Source organism: Oryctolagus cuniculus, chromosome 13 (assembly GCF_964237555.1).
Source record: "Oryctolagus cuniculus chromosome 13, mOryCun1.1, whole genome shotgun sequence".
In the NCBI taxonomy this organism is placed as follows: Eukaryota; Metazoa; Chordata; class Mammalia; order Lagomorpha; family Leporidae; genus Oryctolagus; species Oryctolagus cuniculus.
The window spans coordinates 19,611,277-19,629,099 of NC_091444.1; the positions used below are offsets into that span (position 1 = coordinate 19,611,277).

At 61.8% G+C, this 17,823-nt stretch overlaps 1 protein-coding gene across 5 annotated transcripts in view; it reads left to right on the plus strand.

Annotated features, from left to right (window-relative positions):
- SOX13 (SRY-box transcription factor 13) overlaps nt 1-16,437 on the plus strand; it is a 41,844-nt gene extending 25,407 nt beyond the window's left edge. For 3 of the 5 annotated variants that reach the window (XM_051821157.2, XM_051821158.2, XM_008268544.4), the window contains 13 exons: nt 5,664-5,868; nt 6,751-6,859; nt 7,024-7,110; nt 8,656-8,828; nt 9,107-9,175; nt 9,435-9,549; nt 12,274-12,359; nt 12,471-12,633; nt 12,955-13,064; nt 13,195-13,291; nt 13,554-13,697; nt 14,416-14,632; nt 15,101-16,437. In XM_051821157.2, the coding sequence (XP_051677117.1) occupies nt 5,665-5,868; nt 6,751-6,859; nt 7,024-7,110; nt 8,656-8,828; nt 9,107-9,175; nt 9,435-9,549; nt 12,274-12,359; nt 12,471-12,633; nt 12,955-13,064; nt 13,195-13,291; nt 13,554-13,697; nt 14,416-14,632; nt 15,101-15,374 (1,848 nt within the window). In that variant the 5' untranslated portion in view covers nt 5,664 and the 3' untranslated portion in view covers nt 15,375-16,437. Of the gene's footprint in view, nt 1-5,663; nt 5,869-6,750; nt 6,860-7,023; nt 7,111-8,655; nt 8,829-9,106; nt 9,176-9,434; nt 9,550-12,273; nt 12,360-12,470; nt 12,634-12,954; nt 13,065-13,194; nt 13,292-13,553; nt 13,698-14,415; nt 14,633-14,878; nt 14,998-15,100 lie in introns of all 5 variants that reach the window. The other 2 variants (XM_008268547.4, XM_008268545.4) reach the window with 2 other exon arrangements.
- Nucleotides 16,438-17,823: the final 1,386 nt, after the last annotated feature.

The window sequence follows — 17,823 nt, forward strand, 5'->3', positions numbered from 1 at the left end:
CTGACTCCCTGGAGGGGCTGCCCTACCAGCCGAGCAGGGCTGGGAAGGGGCTGTTCTTCTCAAGCAGGGCTATCCTTGGCGGGGTCAGGAGTGTGGCAACAGAAGTGCCCAGGCTCCAGGGGATGCTCCACAGGGGGCCCACAGGCCGAGCTGTCACCCCCCCCCCCCACATGGGACCGGCGCCCAGCGGCAGAGTCGGACACCTGTGCCAATGATAGCCCCCGATTGGGCTGCAGGGTTATCTGGTGGGCACCAAGTCCCGGGAACACGCTGCCACCTCCAGGCCCGCGTGGCTGGTCACAGGCAGCTGGCTCCTTTGTGAGCTGGAGGCAGGCAGTCTCCCCGCAGCTCCCACAGCCCCCGCCGGACGGCCTGTGGTGCGGGGTGGGCAGGGAAGGCCGCTGGAGCTCAGCCCTGTGCATCGGAAACCAGGGAGCCCATGTGTCCCTGCAGCTGTGTCGGAGAGCGGGAAAGGAGCAGGTGTGGTGGGTCCTAGCGATGTCCTGCCAGAACCCAGCCCACCCCAGGCTAGTGGGGAGTCACGTGAGGAAGGAGAGGGTCTAAGACCTGGGCAGCGCTCCCCCCCCCCCCCCAGTGGCAGCCCCGTCCTGGAGCCCTGCCTGGGGGTGGGTGGGTGCCCACCGGGTCCACTGCAGGGCGGGGTGGTCTCTGGGTAGGAAGAAAGACTTTGAGGTAGGAGCCAGGGGGCCGTGGAGCCGGGGCTGAGTGAAGGAGAGATGGCTCAGGACCCAAGTGGGGAGCGAGGAGGCGCGGCCGGGAGGGTGTGGGACGCGCTGGCTCAGGCCAGCCGGGGATCAGAAGCCCACAGGCCCGCATTGTGTGCCTGTCACACTTCCTTTGGCTTTATTGCTTTTGTCCAGCACCCTATTGTCCGGCTTCCTTTGTCCCCGGTCAGTGCTGCTGCCTTTTATTTTCCAGCCAGCCTGGTTGTTTTCATTTCTTTTGTCTGAAGTTCCTGAGAGGAAGGTTTTATTTTCAGCGGTTTGATTAATTCACAGCTTGAGCCCAGGGTTTGTTTGTTATGTAATTGCTGCCCTCAGCTTCAGGATAATACCCCCTCCCTGCCTCCCCCACCCCCACTCCTTGCCCCCGGGCCCGGGGCCTGGCTCCTGCCCCTCCCAAGCCCGGATGAGCTGTGCCGCCTCCTGGAGGCACTCCAGGATACCCTCATGGCCCCCTGTCTGGTGGGAGGGGGCCCCAGGGTGGTGAGCTGATTTCTCTTTTCATCTAAGTGGGATGAGGCCAGCATTCTTAGGGTCAGGGAGTGCCCTTGGCCCTCACCCTGCCATGGTCCATCCTGGGTCCTGCGTTGAGAGTGGGTGGGCAGCACTGCCTAGCCCGATCTGCAGGGTGGGTTCCGGTGAAGGGGCCATGGCTATCTCACTCGGCTGTACCGCTCTCTGAGTTACTCCAGCCCGAATGCCAGCGTGTGCGCCCTCCCTCACTTGATGTGGTCTGTCCAGCCGCCTCTGCAGAGCCAACGTGGAGCAAACCTGTGTGTCCCATGCCGGCTGAGACAGCCGGCCTCAGAAGACGTTTAAGAAAAAATCACATCTGTACCCAGCGGGTACAGATTGCCATTCTACCCTAAACCGTGAAGCATAACTGTTTACGTAGTATTTCCATTACACTGGGTATTAGAAATGACCTAGAGAGAGGGGCGCAGCTTGTTACCCTGCTGCTTGGTGTGCTGCATCTCATGTTAGGGTCCTGGTTCAAGTCCTGGCTGTTCCACTTGCAATCCAGCTCCCTCCCACTGCACCTGGGAGGCAGCAGGTGCTGGCTCAAGTCCACAGGGTCTTGTGACCATGTGAGAGACCTGGGTTGAGTTCAGGGCTCTTGGCTTCAGCCTGGCCCAGCCCTGGCTGTTGCAGGTATTTGGGGAGTGAACCAGCAGGTGGAAGATCCCCCTCTCCCCGCCACACCCCATTTTTCAAATGCATTTTTAAAAGATAAGGTGTCGGGCTGGCGCTGTGGCTCAATAGGCTAATCCTCTGCCTTGTGGCGCCGGCACACCAGGTTCTAGTCCTGGTCAGGGCACCGGATTCTGTCTCGGTTGCCCCTCTTCCAGGCCAGCTCTCTGCTATGACCCAGGAGTGCAGTGGAGGATGGCCCAAGTGCTTGGGCCCTGCACCCCATGGAAGACCAGGAGAAGCACCTGGCTCCTGGCTTCGGATCAGCGCAATGCGCCGGCCGCGGCGGCCATTGGAGGGTAAACCAACAGCAAAAAGGAAGACCGTTCTCTCTGTCTCTCTCACTGTCCACTCTGCCTGTCAAAAAAAAAAAAGTGTCAGCTACACAGGAGGGTGTGTGTGGGTCACATGGAAATACCATGTGTTTTATAAAGAGAACTTGGGCACCTGCAGATTTTGCTGTTCACAGGGTTCATGGAATACAGGGGACAGCGTCACCCTGGTCCCACCCTTGTCTGAGATTTAGTTCCCTGTGGGTGGCTCGGAACAAACATGTTAAATGGAAAATTCCAGAAATAACTCCTAAGTTAGTTTTAAATTTCGCACCGTTCTGGGTAGTGATGAAATCCCGCACTGTCTGGCGTACGTCCCGCCTGGGCCTGGAGCATCCACCCCTGCCATCCTAAGTCCTGTAGTAGCCGCGTTGGTTTCCAGTTCTGCTGTCCGATGCCACAGTGCTGGTGGCACAGCAGCCCTTTTACTTGATAAGGGCTCGGAGCTCTGCAGCCGTGGTGCTGGCATGGGGCATGCTGGGAGAAACTGAAGCCCCGCCTGTCAGCCACAGGTAGAAGTCCTTGATCTCATAAGGAAAAAAACGCCTGTAGGTTGAAGTTGCCTAAGAGCTACAGAAAGAATGAATTGTCCGTAGTGTGGCAAAAAAGGAAAAAGAAACCCACGCTAGGTTGGCTGTCACATCTCAAACTGCCACAGTTGCAGGCGCCACGCGTGTCAAGTGCTGGGGTGGCGTGGGAAAGGCGGGCAGCCTGTGGGTGAAGGTGTGGGAAAAGCAGGGTTTACGCAGTGTGTGGTGTCAGGTGCGTCTGGGGTCCTGGAATGTGTGCCCTGCGCGAAGGGTGCCGCCCTCGTCCCGCCGTGCCTGCGGTCTGACACGGGACCTTTCACTCCCTCTGATTTCTACCGTGAGCCTCCCCTCAACGTGTAATTGCCGCCCGCTCGCCCCGCCTTGTGCTTCTGCCCAGCCTAGGCCGCTTTCCAATGTTAACTGCGCGTTTTTGTGGGGTACCCGGGGAGAGGCTGTGATAGTCCAGTCCGTGTACGTGGGGAGCCGATTTCCTGCAACGTCATTTTTTCAAGTTTCACGCCGTGCAGCTGGTTCTGGTGAGCTATGGCCATCTGCTGTGCCACCCTCCTGTGCCATGGGCCGCAGCACCTGTTCCTCCCATCCCACTCTTGTCTAGCCTTCCTGTCTCCTTGTCTGCCTCCGCTGAGTGGTGAAAAGAACAGAGATTTATTTCTCATCACCCTGGAGCCTGGGAAGGCATCGGGTCTTAGAAGCCACCTCATCCCATGGCAGAAGGTGGAAGGACTAGGGAGCAAGAACCCAGTTGGGACAACCTGCTGTCCTGAGATACAGGGCAGTGGCCTGTGCATAGGGGCGGGGCCCTGCTGAGCTGTTTTTCTCTCTCCCTCCACTCCCTCCCCACTCCCTTCCCCTTCTCTCCATCTCTCCCCTTCCCCTCCACTAAGCAAGAGCCCAGTGTTCCAGATTAGATTTCCAACATGTCAACACTGAGGGGCACACTGCAACTATGTAACCGAGTGTTGGAGGCTCTTACTGCACAATGCAGCTCTACCTGGATCCCCGGCCCATCAGAGATTGTGACTGTGTAACAACTCTGTACAAAGCACTTACATTGTACAAGGTGTTACTAGTGGTCTAGCCTAGAGGGAAGCTGTGCAGGTCACACAGGAGACTTGAGCACTCAATTTTGGCACCCTGGGGAGTCTTGGAGCCAGCCTCCCATGGGTACCAGGGACAACTGCCCAGGAGCGCAGCTGGCAGTGAGTTGACAAATGCTTCCAGTGCCTTGAACTTTGCACTCACAGTCCTCACGCCCACTGTGAGGTTGGAACTCTGGTGCTCCCTTTACAAATGAGGATGCCATGGTGTGGGGGTGCTAAGCAGCCTTTGCCTGAGGTCACCTGGTTGACCCAGCACCCAAGGCAGAACGAACGCATGGTCGCACCTGCCGTGTGTTCTGTGAGGGAGGGTAGGCGTCTACTTCTCCGGCCCCAAGCCTGGTGTGGCCCTGGATGGAAGCCGCTCCCTGAGATGCTGTGGCTGCTCACTGTCTCATCACCCAGCCAGGGGTGGGTGCAGCACGTCCAGTCTTGGGAGCAGCTGCAGGAATGCTGGTGCTTAAAGCAGGGCTTGCAAATTCAAGTGGCCACGGGGGCCAGACAGAACAAGGCGTCAGAAACGGTTTTGTTGAACTGTTCATCTCCTAGCCTGTTATTCCCCTACTTTTGGTAGAAATATGTAGGCAACATTTTACTTTTGTCTTATCTTTACTATAAGGAAAAAAAAAAGCATCAATGTCTCATAAAGGGTAGTTGGTACTTGGCTTTCTTTTGGGGGTTAGTAGGGAGTGGTAGGAGCTAAGGCAAACTGGCCTGCACCTGCTACTCAATTATAGTGAGGTTTTTTTTTTTTTTTTTAAGATTTATTTATTTATTTATGTATTTGAAAGAGTTAGGGGGGAGATAGAAGTCTTTCATCTGTTGGTTCATCCCCCAAATGGCTGCAACAGCCAGGGCTGGGCCAAGCAGAAACCAAGAGACTGGAACTTCTTCTGGGTCTCCCATGTGGGTGCAAGGGCCCAAGGATTTAGGCCATTTTCCACTGCTTTTTCCAGGTGCATTAGCAGGGAGCTGGATCAGAAGCAGAGCAGCTGGGATTCGAACCAGCACCCATAGGGGATGCCAGCACTGTAGATAGTGGCTTAACCCACTATGCCACAGCATTGGCCTCAATTACCGCCGGTTTTTGCCACAACAGTCCCGATTTCTAGTTCGCTAGCTTTTGGCTTCTTAAATTTTGGTAACTGTGTGTTTGCACACAACACCGACCTCAGGGGTGGCGTATGGTGCAGTGAGTGGTTAAGGCATCACTTGAAACGCCCATGTCCCATACGGGAGGGCCTGGGTTCAAGTCCAGGCTCTGCCCCTGACTCCAGCTTTCTGGGAGGCTGCAGTGATGGCTCGAGGACTTGGGTCCCTGCCAGCCACGTGGGAGACCTGGATGGAGCTCCTGGCTGTAGCCTGTCCCAGTTCTAGGTGTTGGCATTTGGGGAGTGAACCAGCAGGTGGAAGATCTCTGTCTCTCTGCATTTCAAATAAACAGACGAGAGCAAGTTTGACAAACAGAGCAATCCCTGGGCTCCTGAGTGCACCTTGCAGCCGGTACCCCCACTTTGCCACAGGCAGGGACCCCTCTATTTAATTGGCAGCACAGCCTGAGGGAGAGATGGGCCTTTGCTGGTTTTTCTGTAGCCTCCTGAGGCAGGCTGTGTTCTGTGTGTCCAAGCCTGCTTAGGGGGCGCCAGGAGGCGCTGGTGTGGCAGAGGGGACACTCCTGCCTCTGCCCCCACCCCTCCAAAAGCATCTGTGGCTGGCTGCAGGTCTCACTCACTCTGTCCATCCCCCCAGGATGTCCATGAGGAGCCCCGACTCTGCCCAGCTGGCCCCAGATGGCGGCGGCACCATGGTGAACTGCACCATCAAGTCAGAGGAGAGGAAGGAGCCTGGTCATGAGGTCCCCCTGGGCGCAGCCACCGAGGAGGAGCCCCAGTCTGCAGACCCAGCCCGCGCGCCCCAGCCGCAGGAGGGTGCTGAGCCCCAGCCTCCAGCGCAGGTACCCGGCCCTGCCTCTGGCCTCGCCCCACGCGCCATCCTGGGCCTCTGCTCCCCTAGCTGGGAGCAGGTGCAGGTTCAGGTGGCAGGGACTTCTAGGGGCCGAGGGCAGGCCTGCTGAGTCCAGGCCGGGGCTGGAAGCCAGGTCACCTGCCAGGAGACTCACTCCTGCCCCACCCCCTGCCTGCTAGTGCCTGCTCCCCCGGTGTCCCAGTCCTTGATGGGGGATGGGGTACACGTGCTCAGAGTTCAGCCTTAGATTTGAGAAGAATCAGCTAAATTCATTCGCTGTGAAAGAACCTTGGGTTCCTCACCCTTATAGTGAGGGGAATTGAATTACATCATTGACACGGATCCTTGCAGCTCTTGGGAATTCTGCGATTCCAGGCAGGAGGTGGAGAAAGGGAACGGGTAATCAAAGCCAAGCCAGTGAAAATGAGGGTCTGGGGCTCATAGGAGGAATCTGGCCTAGAAGAGTGTATATGGTGACCTGGAAGGCTTCCCGGAGGAGGAGAGCCTCAAGCTGCACCTTAAAGATGGGGGGCTTAGAATAGCGAGGAGAAGGGGGGGCCCTGTGGGAGGCAGCGGCTGGAGTAGCAGGTGTACAAGGAGGCCCCGCCTGTGAGGAGCAAACCACACCCCGTGCGTTCGCTCCCGCAGGGTCCCGGTCCTGTGCCAGTGGAGGCACTGAGGAAGTCAGGTTCAGAGAGGTGCAGCGGCCTGGGGGGAGTCACTGAGCCTGCTCAGAGCCAGGTCTGTATCAGGAGGGCCCTGCGAGCAGCGGGGCCCCAGTGGAGTCCAGGGCCCCCCAGGTGAGCCTCTGGGGTGCCTGGCCCTCTTGCGGCCTGCCCCCCTGCACAGCGCCCCTCACTCTGGCTTGTAGGACTGTGGCTCTCCACGGAGTGATGGGTCCCCAGATCCCAAGAGACCTGCAGCCTTGGAGGCTGCAACTGGAAGCCAGAAGCTGGACTTCAGCCAGAACCTGAAGGAAGGTGAGGGGCCGGCCCAGGGAGGGGGGGCTGGGGGGGCTGGCCCGGGCCCAGGGAGGGGCGGGGCCAGGGCGTGCAGGCTTCGGCCAGGGTGGGCGGGGCCGGGCCCAGGGAGGGGTGGCCCGTGTGTGACCCAGCCCACTCCTCACACCCTCACTGTCTTGCAGTGGTGCCGGCCATCGAGAAGCTGCTGTCCAGTGACTGGAGGGAGAGGTTTCTAGGAAGGAGCTCTGTGGAAGCCAAAGATGTCAAAGGTGAGAGCGGGGCGGGGCGGTGGGAGATGCCCGAGCGCCGTTCCCGGCCGAGCCTGGCCGTACACACCCGGTCCGGAACGTCCTGGTGCCTCATGCCCGCCCCTGCATGGCCCTCGTCACTATGTGGGCCACTGGCCTCTTACTTCCCGGGGACCCTGTGGCTTCGGGCTCATCACTGCCCCTTCCTAGGGGTGACAAGTTTCCTCTCACCGCCCATAAGGAGTTCTAGGCCACCAGGCCCCCACGGAGTGACCGAGGCAGAGTTACAGAGAGGCAGAGGCAGAGAGAGAGAAGTCTTCCATCCTCTGGTTCACTCCCCAAATGGCTGTAACGGCTGGAGCTGCGCCAATCCAGAGCCAGGAGCTTCCTCCGGGTCTCCCACGTGGGTGCAGAGGCCCAAGGACTTGGGCCATCTTCTACTGCTTTCCCAGGCCATAGTAGAGAGCTGGATCGGAAGAGGAGCAGCCGGGTCTCGAACCAGCGTCCACATGGGATGCCGGCACCGCAGGTGGTGGCTTTACCCTCTATGCCGTAGCACCGGCCCTGGCACAGTTATATTAAAGGGTTACAGCCGGGATTCCTCAGAGTGACCCACGGAGGGGCTTTACCGCGAGGCCGATGCCTGGGCCCCACCTTCTCAGCAAGAACCCCGCGGGATGGGGGCCTGGGCCCGGGAACACACTGTGGTATCGGACAGACGCTGTGCTGCAGGGTGGGGACGCAGCCCGTTGTGCACTGGTTGGGGACCAGGCCTTCTGTCCATCAGCGCCGTTGATCCTCCTGCTAGCCCTGTGCCATGGTCATGAGGCTGCTGTAGAAGCGTGTGGAAAATGGAGTTAAAGAGACACATTTATGTTTTGAAATCTGCACATAGCTTTTCTATTACCCTGACCTTGTGGAGGGCCGCCTGTAGGCAGGGATTTTTGCCCCAGTTGGGGCTGGCGCCATGGTGTAGCTAATGAAGCTGCTGCTTATGATACCAGCATCCTCTGTGAGTGCCAGTTCGAGCCATGGCTGCTCCACTTCCGATCCAGCTCCCTGTCAATGGGCCTGGGAAAGCAGTGGAAGATGGCCCAAATCCTTGGGCCCTGGTCCCTCTTAAGGGAGACCCAGGTGGAGCTCCTGGCTCCTGGCTTCTGCCTGGCCCAGTCCTGGCTGTTGCAGTCATTTGGCGAGTGAACCAGCAGGTGGAAGATCTCTCTGTGACCCAGACCCATCTGCAAAGCCTGAGTGTGTCCTGCTGGCCCTTCTATGGGACGGGTGTCCACCCTGACCCCGTGGCACTGGGCACTCAAGGAGGTGGGGCAGAGATGCCCACACCGGCAGCTCCAGGGCCTGGGATCGGTGGGATGGTGGGGGCCTTGCAGGCCAGCTCGTCGTCCCAGCTCCTAGATGAGCCCCTCTAGGAAACGAATCACAGGTCTCCATCTCTGTGGCTGAGCCCCTAACAGGTGTCTGGGACAGAGCAGTTGCTCAGTGAATGTTGCGTGGACAGGTGCGTGGACAGCCTAAAATGTCCCTGGGGGCCCTTTCGCTGTGGAGCAGGGACCCAGGAGAGCCTGGCGGAGAAGGAGCTGCAGCTCCTGGTCATGATCCACCAGCTGTCCACCTTGCGGGACCAGCTGCTGACCGCGCACTCGGAGCAGAAGAACATGGCTGCCATGCTGTTCGAGAAGCAGCAGCAGCAGATGGAGCTGGCCCGGCAGCAGCAGGAGCAGGTGGGCCCCCGCGGCTTCCCTCGGCCCGGGGAGGGGCTCCAGGGCCGGCCGGCGGGCCTCCCACCTCCCCTGGCCTGGAGCTGCAGCGTGGGAGGAGCCGTGCACGGTTTCCTGCCTGGCTCTCAAGGGGGTGGGTGCCCCAAAGCGGGAGAGCCCCTTCCTCTCCCGGCTCCTCCTGCAGGGCCGGCCTCGGGCTGGCAGGCAGGGGCAGGCAGGGGCAGGCTGGGGCGGTGGTCCGCGCCCCCTGGCCCCCTGGCCCACGTGCCGCCGTCTTCCAGATCGCCAAGCAGCAGCAGCAGCTGATCCAGCAGCAGCACAAGATCAACCTCCTGCAGCAGCAGATCCAGGTGACGAGCGGGCACCCGGGGAGCGCCGCCGGCGTGGGCGCGGGTGCAGGCTGCCCAGGGCAGACCTGCTCGGGCCTGAGGAGGGGGCCCTCAACTTCTGCTTGAGCCCTCACCCCCACCCCTGGTTCCCTATTAATGGAGGGTTCCAGAACGTCACCCTCCCCAGCTAAGACTCGAGGGCAGGTACACAGCGGGGGTGGCGTGGGCTCAGCTGGGCGGCTCCTCGGGCTGCAGGGACTCACCCAGGCCGCGTCTCTAGCAGGTCAACATGCCTTACGTCATGATCCCAGCCTTCCCGCCGAGCCACCAGCCTCTGCCTGTCGCCCCCGACTCCCAGCTAGCCCTGCCCATCCAGCCCATCCCTTGCAAACCAGGTGAGTGTGGGGTGGAGGCTCAGCCACTGAGGCCGGGGAGGGAGCCTGGAACCGTTCATGCCCATTAACTGGCCGAGTGGCCTTCCTGGGCCTTGCTGGGGTCCATATCCCTTCTCTCTGAACGTCACTCACCACCACGGAGGCCTCCCAGGTGTAAGGGGACAGTCTAGAGTCCTGGCCTCATCTCCCCAGGGTACAGGTACCCTGCTGGAACGTGAACCGAGGGTCACACATCTCCCCAGTGCCAGCGCTGCCATTCCCCAACCACATTGTCCCTGCCCGAACCCGTCATTGAAATTCAGACAAACTGACCTCGTGTCAGACACAGCAGGTGGGGGGGGGGCGTGGGGGGTACGGTATGAACTTTGAACCCAAGGAGGTAGTCTGGGGAGGGGAAAATATAGCCGTCACCAGGGAGTCTGGGAAGGCTTCTGGAGGTGGCGTGTGTACAGCACTGGGTGGACTGGTCAGGGAGAAGGTGGGACTGAGGCCAGGCAGGGAGGTGCGGGCAGTGTGGCCGTGGCCGGGTCTGGGATGTGCTTGTGGGATGCAGGGTGCGCCTGGACTTTTGGGGAGTGGGTGTGCTGGGGTGGTAGGGAGAGGAGGGCGGACAGGCTGCAGGCAGGACCGCCAGGGGTGGCTGAGACGATCCCAGTGGCGCGGATGACCCCTGATCAGGGCGGTGAGGACGGAGAGGGCTGTAGGGTTACTGACTGGGAGAGGCAGAGAAGCCGCCACCATGGCCCCGGGAGCACGAGCCCCCCCTCCCCATTCCACAAGGGTGTCAGGTGCAGGCCTGCACCTTGGTGGGAGGGTGCACAGGCTCCCCCAGGCACCTCTTACTTCTTTATTTGAAAGGCAGAGTTACAGAGACGCAGAGAGAGGGAGAGAGGTCTTCTATCTGCTGGTTCACTTCCCTGATGGCTGCAATGGCTGGGGCTATGCTGATCTGGAGCCAGGAGCTTCCTCCAGGTCTCCCACGTAGGTGCAGGGGCCCAAGGACTTGAACCATCTTCTGCTTTCCCAGGCCATAACAGTGAGCTGGATCAGAAATGGAGCAGCTGGGACTCAAACCGGTGCCCGCATGGGATGCTAGCACTGCAGGCGGCAGCTTCACCTGCCACGCCACGCCACGGCACAGGCCCCCTCTCAGGCCCCTCATAAGGGTGCTGGTCCCTTCATGAGAGACAAGTTCCCGTGACCTGGCCACCTCCTGTCACATGACCTTGGGCAGTATAGCCTGTACTCCAGGGATTCGCGGGGTGGTAACATTCAGACATTCAGAGTGCAGCTCTGCCCCACCCCCCGTTCTTGCTCTCACATGTAAAATGCATCCCTTCCTTCCCATCAGCCCCCAGAGTCTTTTTTTTTTTTTTTTTTTTTTGACAGGCAGAGTGGACAGTGAGGCCCAGAGTCTTTTTAGAAAATTTCTATTCATTCGAAAAGCAAAGGGAAAGAGAGAGGTTTGATCTGTCAGTTTACTCTCCAGATGCCCACAACAGCTGGGGCCGGGCCAGGCTGAAGGCAGGAGCCCAGACCCAGTCCGGGTCTCCCCGGGGCCCAAGCGCTTGAGCCATCACCTGCACCTCCCAGGGTGTGCATTAGCAGGAAGCTGGTCAGGATCAGAGCCAGGTCCCAAACCTGGGCGCTCGGGTACGGGCTGCAGGCACCCTGTTGGCTGTGCCGGACACCTACGCTCCCTCCCTCCCCAAGTCTGAGCGAGTCCTATCTCAGGGTCCCTGAAATCAGGTGTGGGTGAGACGGGAGGGGCTGCTCCTCTGGAGCAGGGCCCCCAAGTCTGTGGGAAGCAAAACTGTGTTTGCCCTGTGAGAGCAGGCCCCGGCAGGCAGCCGTGAGGAAGGAGGTTTACCAGGTAGATGGGGGGGGGGGGGCAGTGGTGGCGCCTGGGGCCTGGAGGGAGGTGGAGGATGGGGCCTCGCCCTGGCTGGGGAGGGCCACAGAGTGCCTTCTGGAACAGGTGCCGGGAGGTAAGCTTGTTGGCGGCGGGGCTGCAGGCTGCCCCCCAGCTGCTCTGAGTCCCGCCCTCCGTGGCTCACAAGCCTTGGAGCTGACCTTGCCCGTCTTGGCCCCGCCTCCCACTCTCTCGCTCATCATGCTCCCTCCTCTCCACCTCTCTGAAGCCACCTAGCCTGCAGGCCCCCTCCTCCGGGAAGCCTGCCCCAGGCACCCTAGCTGAGCAAAGTCCCCAGGCATACCGCCCTCGGGGCCACCTGCCATGCAGGTGCTGGTGTGTCCCCAGGCTTATCTCACCACCTGAACTGTCAACTCCTGGACACTGGGCTGGTGGAGGGTGAGGTGGGCTAGGCAGAGAGGAAGGATGGGCTGTGGAGTCTGGAGGACCCGGGTTCAAATCCCGTTGCTGTTGTTTACTGGCTCCTTGGGCAGCCCGTTGCCGTCTGAGGTCTTAGTTTCCTTACCTGCACCACGAGATGATTCAACAGCGACAGCCTCATCTCTGCCACACACCGTGAGTACGTGCAGGAGATGCCACGCACACAGTAGGCCTAACAAATCCTCGGCAGTTCAGAGTGGGCCAGGAAGGGCAGGAGCGTGGGGAAGCAGGTGCAGCCAGGATTTGGGGTGGAAAAGGCAGGGGCAGTGGCAGGCTGGGCGGCTCCGACCGAGCCTCTGCCCGCCTCCAGGGCCAGGGCCCTGTCCAGCGGCCTCCGCTGTGGTGTGCTCATCCGGGGCTTTTCTCCACAGTGGAGTACCCGCTGCAGCTGCTGCACAGCCCACCCGCCCCTGCAGTGAAGAGGCCCGGGGCTGTGGCCGCCCACCTCCCCCTGCAGGTACTGCCGGCTGGCAAGCCTGCTCTGTCTGTACCTCTCGTGGCTGCTCGTCTGGTCTGGGTGTGCCTGTCTCACCTGGCTGTCCCCTCCTCTCCCATCTCCTAACCTCAGGAGCCCTCCCAGCCCCTGAACCTCACAGCCAAGCCCAAGGCCCCCGAGCTGTCCAGCGCCTCCAGCTCCCCCAGCCTAAAGATGAGCAGCTGTGGCCCCCGCCCGCCCAGCCACGGGGCCCCCACCCGCGACCTGCAGGCCAGCCCCCCGAGCCTGCCTCTCGGTAAGCTTCTACCAACACCCTTTTTCCACCCACCTCCTTCCAGGGCCCGGGAACACTCCTTGGTGCCCTCCTTCCCGGCTCTGGCGTCCAGGTTAATAGAACAAGGGGCTGGACTGTGCCGGCGTCAGCGGCAGGGATGCAGGCTGCTGGTGGCACAGGGCCAGGGGTCGCAAACGGTTTCTAGCCCACAGGTGTGTGCGCGCCACCCCGCAGGCACAGTGCTACATCTCCCAGAGATGCTGACTAGAGGCGTGGCGAGGGGAGGCGAGTGTGGGCTCAACCTGAGCGCCCCCTCAGCACCCTGACCCCCCCCCCCCCCAGGCTTCCTCGGTGAGGGGGATGCGGTCACCAAAGCCATCCAAGACGCCCGGCAGCTGCTGCACAGCCACGGCGGGGCCTTGGAAAGTGCCCCCAGCGCCCCCTTCCGTAAGGTACGGGGCTGTGCTCCCCCGTCCCCTTGGGCAGGAGTGGGTGTGGCCAGGGGTGGACGACGTGGACTTTGGGGAGAGGGCCAGGGTGGCGCCGAGGGGCCGCTGTATTCTTTGCCCCTGTCGACTCCAGGACCTCATCAACCTGGACTCGTCCCCAGCCAAGGAGCGGCTGGAGGAGAGCTGTGTGCACCCCCTGGAGGAAGCCATGCTGAGCTGCGACGTGGATGGTGAGGGCTCCCGCGTGTCCCCCGCACTCTGCCTGCACTGGCCCGTGGGCCTCACTTGCTCCTCTGAGGCGGCCGGGCCTCCCCCTCCCCTCCGAGGGGCCCAGGGTCTCTCCAGGGTCTGTGTTGATAATTTGCCTCTGGTTTCCTGCACACCCTCGTCCGGGGCTGGCGGCTATGGGAGCCTCCTCAGCGCCTCCTAGTGGTCAAGCAGGGCGCACCTCTGCTGGAGGACTCAGCCCCACCCCTCGATCTCTGTTCCCAGGCTCCCGCCCCTTCCCGGAGTCCCGGAACAGCAGCCACATCAAGAGGCCCATGAACGCCTTCATGGTGTGGGCCAAGGACGAGCGCAGGAAGATCCTGCAAGCTTTTCCGGACATGCACAACTCCAGCATCAGCAAGATCCTCGGTGAGAGCCGGCAGGGCCCTGCTGCGGGGGCCGGCCGGCTCTGCTTGGGGCTTGCCTGAGGCTCCTCCATGCCACGGGGGTCCCCAGGGGGGTGTGATGGGGATGCAGGAGTCGGGGATGTGGGGGCAGCTGGGTTCTGGGGTCTTGCAGCACTGCAGAGCATCTGTTCTTGAGAACTCAAAGAGAGGATGTGCGTGGCCCTGGTCTCTCCCTAACCATCGCGCCTACCCGCACCCTCAGAGCTGGCCCTGGCAGGGGACAGGGGAAGCTGGTATTCCTGGGCCCTCGGTGGAGAGGTTTCTAAATCCCAGCCTGGAGACCTCGGAGGGAGGGAGACGGGACAGACATAGACCAGGGCAGTTGTTTCAAGACTGGGCTCCTCCAGCGTCCACTGAGACAGCAGGTGTTCTGGGCGGGGACCCCGACTGGGTTGCTGGGGGCCTGGGGTGGCTGCTATTTTGTTAATGCAAATGAGGCAGCCCAGAGGCCTCTGGGAAGCCGCTGGGTGGTTTGGGATGTGGGCAGCTGCCGAGCCCTAAGCTGCCTTCATTGGTCCGCCCGGCCCTCAGACCCACACACGCGGGGCCACGCCCCAGTAGTACCTTGTGGACCCCTCCCGGGGCCCAGGCTGTCCTTGGGGCCTGCAGGGGGCTGGCAGGGGGCCTCAGTGCCCAGCCCTGACCGCCTGCCTGCCTGCCTGTCTCCGCGGCTGGGCCAGGCTCCCGCTGGAAGTCCATGAGCAACCAGGAGAAGCAGCCCTACTACGAGGAACAGGCGCGGCTGAGCCGGCAGCACCTGGAGAAGTACCCCGACTACAAGTACAAGCCGCGGCCCAAGCGCACGTGCATCGTGGAGGGCAAGCGGCTGCGCGTGGGCGAGTACAAGGCCCTGATGCGGACCCGGCGCCAGGACGCCCGCCAGAGCTACGTGATCCCGTGAGCAGGCCCCGCCCCGCGTGCGTGCGTGCCTCGGGAGTGCCGTGTGCGTGTGCGACTCCGGGGGCGATGGTGGCCGAGGGTGCGTGAGCCGGGGCACGGGCCTGTAGATCCCACCTGCAGGGGGACTAAGGACCAGGCTACTCATCATGCAGGATTCCTAGCAGGACCACAGCACGCACCCCAGTGGCTTCCTTTAAACAGAGGTCTCCAGGGCATTTAAAATATACACTTTCTAAAAATCAGATTCATGTGCAGTCCTCCGAGAATACTCTCTGTTGCATGCACCCCTGGGCCTGGGTGTGCAGAGCTGTCTTCGGGGCCGTAGCTGAATCTGGCCATCGGGAAGCAGAGCAGGACACTGGGTGTGTGAGTCCTGGAGTCAGGAGGGGGGTGGGGTCGGTAGGAGGGCCCGCCCCTGAGGGGCGGGGCTGTGTGCTGTGACCACGCCTCTTCCCCGCCCCTCAGTCCGCAGGCCGGCCAGGTGCAGCTGAGCTCCTCGGACGTCCTGTACCCCCGGGCGGCGGGGATGCCCCTGGCACAGTCGCTGGTGGAGCACTACGTGCCCCCGAGCCTGGACCCCAACATGCCAGTCATCGTGAACACCTGCAGCCTCCGGGAGGAGGGCGAGGCGGCGGACGAGCGGCACTCAGCGGCCGACGGCGAGGTGTGCAGGTACAGCGAGGACGACGACTCCGAGGGCGACAAGAGTGACTCGGAGCTGGTGGTGCTCACGGACTGACCCCGCCCCCTGGCACAGCCGGCCGACCCGGACTGAGTTGGTACTTGGCCTTGGATGTGCCTGGGGCACGGGCGGAGCTGTGCGTTTGTAGATAAATTCGTGAGGGAGACCCTTCCCCCACCACACCTCTGGCCTGGGTGGGCGGGGCCTGCCAGGTGCAGATGGGCCGAGTGGGCTGAGCCCCTGGCCAGCGGGCACTGGATGATTTCGTCTCCTGCGGCTCTGCCTACCTGGGGGTGTGGTAGCTACACCCCCAGCCCCCCGAGGTCACTGCTTTGCTTCCACTCCTGTCCTGGCTGGCCCAACACTGGCTCCTCCACCGCCTGACCCCGCCCTGCCCCTGGCTGTCCCTGTGTGTGCACATCGGTCCCTTCATTGCGCAAGGTATTTATTGAGTGTCCACAGTGGAGCGGCCGCGGGGTTCCCAGGGGACTCTCGCAGCTGCCTGGCTCCGTGCTCCTCTTTGTCCCAAACGGCTACCTCCTTGTCGGTCTCTGTGTCTCAGGTCCCGTGTTCCTGTGTGTGTCCTTGTCGCTCTGTCCCTGGGGGACCCCTGCCCCTCAGCCTCCCTGACATTCCCTCCCTGGCTCTGCCGGCCAGTTCCCATGGAACCATTTTTAGCTCTGCACAGCAGGGACGGTGGCCCAGCCCCTGGTCCCAACCTGAGTCCCAGGAGCGGGGCTGAGAGGATTCCTGGTGCCCCCCAGAGGCCGTGGCCAGGGGCTGCAGGGCAGCTGGTCTCCACTGCCCCCTTGTGGGCACGGAGTGGGGGTCCCCATTCTCAGAAGGGTGGGCTTCGTCCTCTCTCACCCTGGGCTCCTGCTACCCCTCCCTGATCTGAATCAAAACCCACTGGCACCTAACTCCAAAGATGTGGACAGCCCCAGCTTGGGGAGGGGGAAGGGGTGGAGTCTGTGCCTGCCCCGCCCCCGCTGCCATCCAGGCTGTTTCTTTTCTATGACTGTAAACATAGATAGTGCTTTATTTTGTTAATAAGATGAGTAACTTAACCAGCACGGAGACTTCTGTTTTCTGATGGCAGAATAAAGATGACCGTTTCGGACCCTGGCCCTTGACTGGGGTGCAGGGTGGCCGCATGGAGCCCGCAGGCGGTAGTTAGAAGTGGGGTGGAGCATGAGGGTCAGGCCTCTCCTCTGGGCCTCACTGACCCTAACCCTGGCTCCCATCCTCTCTGAGAATAATGAAAGCTGTGGGCCCCATCCCAGAGCAGGGCTCCTAGACACCCCCCCACTCGTACATAAGGGGCTCCTGGGTACTCTTTGGAGAATGAGTTTCCATACTTAGAGGGACAGTCGCCCAGAGAGGACAGAGGGGACAAACCCCACAGCCGTCCGTAGGAGCCACACTCACCATGGAGGGGGCTGCCACGTGAGTCAAGACTCCCCAGGAGTCGGAGCCCTACTCTTTGACCTGGGGAAACGGGGGCGGGGGTACTCCCAGCCCAGGCACAGAGCCTTGGTCCTCCTGTCTCCTACCCTCCCCCTGCGGCTGGAAACAGCACTGGAGCCTGGTTGGCCACGCCTGCCCCCTGGTGGTCACCCCCAGGAATCGCTCATTTCAGCTCTCCAAACGCCTTCCTGTTGCTGACACCCTGGCTCCACCCCTCCCGGCCCAGGGGAGGCCAGACAGAGACAGAATGTCCCAGCTCTTAACGGGAAGGCTAGGCGGGAGCCTGCTGTCTGCCTCCGCAGTGCTGCTCCACAGAGGCCGAGGGTCATATCTTGGGCCAGGGTCCTGTGGCCAGAGCTCCTGCAGAGGGGCCAGCAAGGGCCTGTGATGGCACTGGGACTCCAGGCCTGGTGCTGAGGCTGGAGTATGGGAGTGGTGGCGGGAGGGAGGGAGGGGGACTCTGGGGCTGCGTGCCTGGCCCCTCCCCTGAGGACTGCAGGGGGCCTGAAGGCCCTGTCCGGCGCACTCTGCTCACCACTGCGACACTGGCCTCCAAGGCTGTGACAATGCCAAGCCCCAGGAGGCTGGAAAGGAAGCTGACTTCACAGCTGCTCCTCCCGTCCTGGGCTCCAGAGGTGGCTCCATTCAGGCCCCAGCCAGGGTGGGCAGGTCCACGGCCACCTGACCCCACAGACAGCCCCTCGGGGCCACCTGCCTACCCTCTGCCCTGTGCACATCTCTCCCTCCCTTCCAGAGGGGCAGGCTACACTGGATCACCGTGACCTTGGAGGCCCCAGCTGCTGGTGCCGGCTCCCGTGGTTGCCATGACACCCTGGCGCTTAACACAGGCCAAAACCAAACAGCCAGAGTCCACTGGGCACGCTCTGGGGAGGGTCATGCTTTCTGGCCTTCTGAGAAAGTGACCGCGGGGCTCCAGAGGGCCCTGCAGCCTGCCATCAGAGCAGCCCCCGTCCCCACCCTAGGGGCTAGGAAGGCTGCGCACTGCGGTCAGGGGCTTCCGGGCTCCTCACCATGGTTT